The sequence below is a fragment of the Gossypium hirsutum genome, chromosome A12 (genome assembly GCF_007990345.1).
Source record: "Gossypium hirsutum isolate 1008001.06 chromosome A12, Gossypium_hirsutum_v2.1, whole genome shotgun sequence".
NCBI lineage: Eukaryota > Viridiplantae > Streptophyta > Magnoliopsida > Malvales > Malvaceae > Gossypium > Gossypium hirsutum.
In genome coordinates, this window is record NC_053435.1 from 92,180,454 (window position 1) to 92,187,974 (window position 7,521).

General features: G+C 40.4%; 1 protein-coding gene across 1 annotated transcript; it reads left to right on the top strand.

The window, feature by feature from the left end:
• Window positions 1-5,601: 5,601 nt before the first annotated feature.
• On the top strand, window positions 5,602-6,390 carry LOC107917416 (uncharacterized). Its single transcript, XM_016846770.1, has 2 exons — window positions 5,602-5,844; window positions 5,935-6,390. The coding sequence occupies exons 1-2, from the start codon at window positions 5,602-5,604 to the stop codon at window positions 6,388-6,390; spliced, it is 699 nt and encodes a 232-aa protein (XP_016702259.1).
• The last annotated feature ends 1,131 nt before the right edge of the window (window positions 6,391-7,521 follow it).

The window sequence follows — 7,521 nt, forward strand, 5'->3', positions numbered from 1 at the left end:
ATTTTTTGATTCTTCGTTAAAGGAGATGGGAACTTTGCTACCCCATAAACTTGCTAAGTTTACGTTGAATATTATGAATGATGCTGTATGGATCGAAAATAGCCATTCCTTCTTGAAGAATTGTTTGGAATGAATGAATTTTTCATTTTGTATCAAATATATATAACATGAATACATCCAATTTAGTTTACCTTAGACCATAAACATTTATAATACGTATCGACCAAAGGTGATGCTTATAAGTTGTATAGTAACTAATTAAAAAACTTTAAAACAAACAACTAAAGCACGTAGGGGGAAGAAAAATGGATTTCGCTACTGCAACCTTGTCGAGTTTTGAACAGCCTGGCTTGCCGATACCTTCAGAGATTGAACCAGTCACTAAAAAAGTCTGAGATAAGGAGTATAATGTGACGTCTTGATAAGAACTTAGAATATGAATAGAAGAAGAAAAAGAATTACGAAAGAGAAGAGAAGAATTAGAGAGAAGAATTTTGGAAGAGAATTTGCTTCAATATTTCCATAACTAAATTTTCCCCATACACCCTGCACTTAAAAGAAAACAAATGACAAGAGAACAATGTGGCAATTCGGTTATAGCCAAACGCCCCATTTTACATATAAACAAAACTCACCGTTTTGACTTAAACATTAACCACTAATAACTAATTTTTTTTTACTAATTATTTCCAGCTCATAACAAGTGCTGCCTTCATGAAGAGATCCTTGTCCTCAAAGATGAAACTGAGGAAATCTGGCCTGCAAACTGTTAAGGGGTTCCCAAGTTGCGTCTTCAGGAAAAGAGTCTACCCATTCCACTAACACCTCAGTAACAGCTTGAGTTCCTTTTTTCACAATTCTTCTATCCACAATTCTCACCGGTTCCTTCTGTAATGCACCGTGAACATCTACCACTGGTAAGGAAGCTTGAGCAGGTGCTGATCCTATATGTTTTTTTAACTGAGACACATGAAAAGTGGGATGTATACGAGACCCCGGAGGTAGTTGTAGAGTGTATGCTACTGCCCCTATTCTTTTGATCACAGGGAACGAGCCATAGTACTTAGGAGATAGTTTTTGATTAAGAATCTTCCTGACCGTCTGCTGCTATAAGGTTGCAGTCGCAAATACACTAAATCACCCAGTTGGAAACTCCTTTCTGATCGGCGTTTGTCAGCAAACTGTTTCATACGGTTTTTAGCCCTTTTCAAATGGAACTGCAATAGTTTCCTTGTTGCTTCTCTAGCTTGCAAACTTCTGTCTACCACTGCAACCGATGAAGCCCCAACCAAGTAGGGCATGTGTTGAGGTGGAGACTGACCATACAAGGCTTCATATGGGGTGAGTTGGATCGAAGAATGGAAAGACGAATTGTTCCACCACTCAGCCAGAGATAACCAATGAAACTATTTTGAAGGTGTTTCGCCAATCATACACCTTAAATAATTTTCCAATCAAAGATTCAATACCTCCATTTGCCTGTTTGTTTGGGGGTGATACGCTGTGGATAACAGAAGTTTGGTGCCAGCCTATCAAAACAACTCGTGCCAAAAATTGCTGAGGAAAATTCTATCCATGTCTGATATAATTGCATCAGGCATACCATGGAGCTTGTACACATGGTTCAAAAACTCTTGTGCCACATCTTTAGCAGTAAACAGATGAGAAAGAGCTACAAAATGACCATATTTGGTCAAATGATCCACCACCACAAGTATAGAGTTTTTCCTATTGGAATGTGGTAGTCCAAACTAATCATAGGCCAAGCTCTTTTAGGAATAGGTAAGGGCTGAAGAAGTCCTGGGGATGCAACAGTCTCACCCTTGCATTTCTGACAGATTACACACTCCTTTATCCATTTTTTTACATCAGTGGTGAGGCCCTTCCAATATAACAAACTAGACATCCTTTTCTTAGTGGCATGCACGCCTGAATGCCCCCATCATTGCACTCGCATGGAAATGATAAAATAGTTCCTGTCGCAGCTGTAATATTTTTCCTACCACAATCTTTCATTTTCTTCTCAAGAACCGACCGTCTTATGAATACTTCGGATTTTGATTTCACTGCTGTTGAATATTTTGTATAATGTGGTTCAATTTTTCATCTGTTGTATATGACTGTTGCACTTGCTTCAAAAGACCTAAAATAACTGAACTGACTGAAGCTTGAAAACACTAGCACTGCTCCAATTGAGGTTGACGAGAAAGAGCATCAGCCACCCTATTATTGATGCCTTTTAGATACGAGACTTCAAAATCATAGCCGAGCATTTTAGCTACCCAGCATTGCTGGAACGGAGTAATAACCATCTGATTGGATAAGAATCTCAAACTCTGGTGGTCAGTGCGAATTTTGAAATGTCGCCCCACCAAATACGTATGCCACTTGCGAACAGCTAGTAAAACCGCAAGCATCTTCTTCTCATAAATCGATAAGGCCTGATGTCGTACCCCCAAGGCTTTGCTAAAGAAGGCCACTGGTCTCCCTTGCTGTTGCAACACTGCGCCAATCCCAAATCCACTTGTATCTGTATCCACAGTAAACTCGAGTTGGAAGTTAGGCAATACTAGGACAGGTGATGCACATAAAGCCCCTTTTAATGCTTGAAAGGCCATTGAAGCTTGATCTGACCAACTCCACCCATTTTTCTTCAACAATTCAGTGAGAAGTTTGGCCATCACCTCATAATCCTTAATAAACTTTCTGTAATATCCAGAGAGCCCGAGGAAGCTTCTTAACTCCTTCACTAAGCTAGGAACCAGCCAAGAAGAAATACATTCGATTTTGGATTTGTCCATAGAAACTGTACCAACATGCAACACATGTCTCAAATACTCGATTTGAGAAGTGCCAAAATAGCATTTAGTTTTTTTAGCAAACAATTGTTGTTTCCTTAAGATGAGGACCTCATGCAAATGTTCTAAATGCTCGGGCCATGACTTTGAATACACTAGGATGTCATCAAAGAACACTAGGACAAACTTCCTCAACAATGGCTTGAAAACCGAATTCATCAGTGCTTGAAAACTAGATGAGGTATTAGTGAGGCCAAAGGGCATTACGAGAAACTCGTAGTGCCCTTCATGCGTTCGAAACATTGTCTTATGTACATTGGGTTCCCACATCCGGGTTTGATGATATCCAGATCTCAAATCCAGCTTAGAAAATACTCTAGCTTCACCAAGCTCATCCAACAACTCTTCAATTTTAGGAATGGGAAACTTATCCTTAATTGTGTGCTAGTTTAATTGCCTGTAATCGACACACAACCTCCAGCTGCTATCTTTCTTCTTGACCATTACTATAGGAGAGGCAAACGAGCTATTGCTATCTTGAATTATACCAGCTTGAAGCATTTCCCAAATCAACTTTTCCATATCATTCTTTTGAATAGCTGGATATCTATACGGTCGCATTTTAATGACAACTCTTTCATTCTTCAAAGGAATCTTATGGTCATGTAGCCTATACGGAGGTAAGCTTTTTGGGACTTGAAAAATATCATCAAAATCTGCCAGTAACCGTTGCAGCTGTTCCTTCGAATCACTTATGTCCAAAACCAAAAGTGTCACAAACTCATGACTACTTTATAGGGTCCCAAAGCTTGTCCAACAGCTACAAAGCATTTTGAACCCGAGCCACCATTCTCTACTGCTAGTGAACCAGGCATAATACCATGAATAACGCAAAGTTGGCCCTTAACTATAAATTGCATGGTCAAAGAGCTAAAATTCCAAACAGTATCACCCAATGCCAGCAGCCACTGAACCCCCAATATTATATCACACCCTTTCAAAGGCAAGACCATCAAGTCGGTTTCAAAATGATAGCCTTGAACTTCCCATGAAACTCCCTTACACATTCCCCTGGTGAACAGGCAACTACCATTTGCTACTGAAACTCTCAACTGCTCTTAACGAGTTACTGGTAATGAAAGCTTACTGACCAACTTGGCATCAATAAAATTATGCGTGCTACCAAAGTTTACTAAGATGATAGCCCAACTGGAACCTACTCGAGCAGCCACTCTCATCGTATTATACCCTTGTAACCCAGTAAGAGCATGTAGTGAAATGACTGGCGATTTGGAAGACTCTTCTTTTGAGCCATTCTCGTCAAGTTTGTCAGAACATTCTTGAAATTCCTCTGCTTCACTGTTAGACAAAGGGTCCAACAATACTTGATATAGCTGAAATCTAACACACTTATGCCCCGCTTGATACTTGGCTCCACACCAAAAGCATAACCCCTTCTGTTTTCGCTCCGCCATCAAAGCTGGTGAAATAGATCAAGGCCCTGATTTAGTAATTGGTGCACTACTAGCAGACTGTGAACTCGAGACAGGCCTAGTAGGAGTTGAAGAGTAACCAGATATTACAGAAGGGTTGGTTAGAGATCTAGGAGAAGTACTCGCAGGCATTGTAGATTTTCTCCCCGAGCAAGATAAAAGCACCTCAATCTTCCTAACTAACTGAAAAGCTTCCATTAAAGTTGAAGGTTCGAACAATTCAAGGTAGTGGCTAATTTCAGTTTTCAGATTACTAAGAAAAATACTAAGGGCATAGGCTTTAGGCAAATGCAATTGGTTCAATATCCCAACTAACATATCTTGATACTGTTCTATTGTACGTTGTTGCTTCAGAGTTACCAGCTCCTTCATAGGATTTCCGAATTGACTGAATCCAAAGTGATTTTGCAAACTTTTCAAGTAGGCCGGCCAGGACAACTTCTGAAGACCACCGTTCCTCTGTGAGTAAAAATGATGCCATTCCAGAGCTCGACCCTTTAAATTCAGCATCATAATGTGAACCTTACTAGACTGCGATGTTCCCTCAGCTTCAAAGTATTGTTCCAATTTAGTCCACCAGCCCCGAAAATCACTTCCATCGAATTTGGGGCATTCAATTCTACTGGACTTCCCAGACATTTCTCCCAACTGTGACTGGTTCTGCAGATGCACACTGCCCGAATCCGCCAGGGTAGGCCCCACTGGAACCTATGGTGCATCTACCTCTTTGGAAGGAAAACCAGGAGGAGCGCCTAAGACCCCCTTCTCTTTATCCGTGTGTCCCGCAGGTGGGGGGCCGAAATACTGACCTAACAAAGCCTATAAATCAGCTCGAAACTCATCCTTAAACTTCTGAAATCGAGTTTCTATTTTTGCCTATAAGCGAACAAACTCCTCTTGTAACTTAGAAATTTTTTGCTGCATGCCTCCAATCTCCTTCTGTAGACGTGTGGAAACTCTATCGCCGGCCATTAGAGGGATCGTGAAAGCTCTGATACTTTGATAAGAACTTAGAATTTGAATAGAAGAAGAAGAATTACGAGAGAGAAGAGAAGAATTAGAGAGAAGAATTTTGGAAGAGAATTTGCTTCAATATTTACATAACTGAATTTTCCCCATACACCCTGCACTTAAAAGAAAACAAATGGCAAGAGAACAACGTGACAATTCGGTTATAGCCAAACGCCCCGTTTTACATATAAACAAAACTCACCGTTTTGACTTAAACATTAACCACTAATAACTAATTTTTTTTTAATTTGAAATTGATGGCGAATGTAGGTAACAAGACTGGGGACACATAGGTGGTGATGGTGAATGAAGATTTAGAAATAATGGAAGCTAATATCAAAATTTCATTGGAAGGTCCGTATCCAGAGATTTTCTTCTCAGACCGGGTGCCAGAAATACTAGATAAAAGTATGGATTTAACAGTAGTAGTTAGGCTTTTGGGACGAACAATCGGGTACAAAGCCCTCCTTAACAGAATACAGACTCTTTGGAAACTTGTTAGATCATTTCAGGTGATCGACATAGACAATGATTATTACTTGGTAAAGTTTGCTTTGAGTCAAGACTATACCAAAGCACTCACAGAGGGACCATAAATGGTTTATGGGAATTACCTCACTGTTCAACCTTAGAGTCGAGACTTCTCTACGAACAAGCAACATCCCTCAAAGATAGTGGTGTGGATGAGAATGTCGGGGCTCCCGTATAGGTATTATAACAAGAAACTGTTGAGAATAATAGCAAGGACATTGGAGAAGGTGGTAAAGGTGAACTATAACACAACAAAATCAAGGAGAGAGAAGTTTGCACGGTTTGCGATTGTGGTAGATCTGATGAAACCGCTAAAGGCTTTTGTTGGAATCAACAATGTCCCTTTTTGCTTTCAGTGTGAGGGGCTTCCTTTAATCTGTTATAAGTACGGTTGTTATGGACACCTTCAAGAGCGTTGTCCATCGGAAAGAAACGAACCGGAGGAGGCCCGACCTGCGGGCAGTGCATCCAGACCATCACCGCCATCGATAGAGAGGATAATGGCTGGCCAGAACTGCTTTGGTCTGTGGACGCAAGCTCCTGGCTGGAAACAATGACCGACAAAACAATTGGCAGCAAACAATTATGGGAAGAAACGAAATAGTGTAAAATTAGCCTCGAAAAATACTCATTTTGATATTCTTGTAGATTTGGATGACACGATAATTGAGGAATCGCGGGATTTTGGGAACACAAATTTTTCAGGTGATAAGGGAAGTGGAAATGGAAAGAAAAGGAAGAAAGGAAATGGTAAACAAAAAATAGAGGAGCAGATGGTGTTAAAAAAAAAGGAACGACTAAGGATAAGGGAATGGCTGGTGTTCAAGGGTTTAATGATGATGTAAGGGTGGATCAAAACCTTAATGGGCCCCATGACTATGGTGGATCGGTGGGATTAAGGGAAAAATTGGGCATTTGGGCAGGTGGGCCTAATGGAAATGTTAGAATTGAAACAACTGGGCCTAGTGGACGGTTAGCGGTAGGGTTGGAACAAAATGACCCTAAGGTTGTTGACAGGCCCACAAGTCTCCCCATCACGAACCATAAAGCTATCTTGGTTGAAGATGGTACTGGGTATCTTGAAAATGCGGTTATTATGCATGAACCATGTAAAGTTAAAAGGGTTCAAGCACAAATAATAATAATAATAATAATAATAATAATAAAGCCTTAACCATGAAGGAGATCACTAAGAAGGGGCATAAAGTCCGCAAAAGGGTTGAGCAGAAACATCCTACTAATCCGGTTCTAGCAGAATGGGTGGAGATGTTTTAAAAAAAATTAGATAGTTCGAGCAAAACTAGCAATGTAGATGTTTCTATGGAAGTATTATTTATGGATGAGGTACCGGATGGGAGGAAATTGAGCCATCATTGTATAGACGCCCATAATAATACGGAGGAAGCTCTGGTGGTGGGTGTGTAACACCCCTCGCCCGTATCCCTTGCCGGAACAGGGTTCGAGGTGTTACCCAACTTAAACTCAGTCAATCACACAAAAACCGTGCCGAAAATTTCAATCAATTTAAAACTTTTCTTTTCACATGTAATCTGCCCATATATGGGCTTACGAGGCCCAAAACATCACTAGCCAACATAGGCCTATTTACATGGCCAAAACACTTTATCAATACAAGCCACCACCTTTGGCTAAATTATAATATCATATACTCAACATTAAAACCCTAT

Coding starts and splice junctions, on each gene's coding strand:
- LOC107917416 (XM_016846770.1), top strand. CDS start 5,602: ATGGTGAATGAAGATTTAGAAATAATGGAAGCTAATATCAAAATTTCA. Junction 5,845..5,934: donor TAGACAATGATTATTACTTG/GTAAAGTTTGCT, acceptor GTTCAACCTTAG/AGTCGAGACTTCTCTACGAA.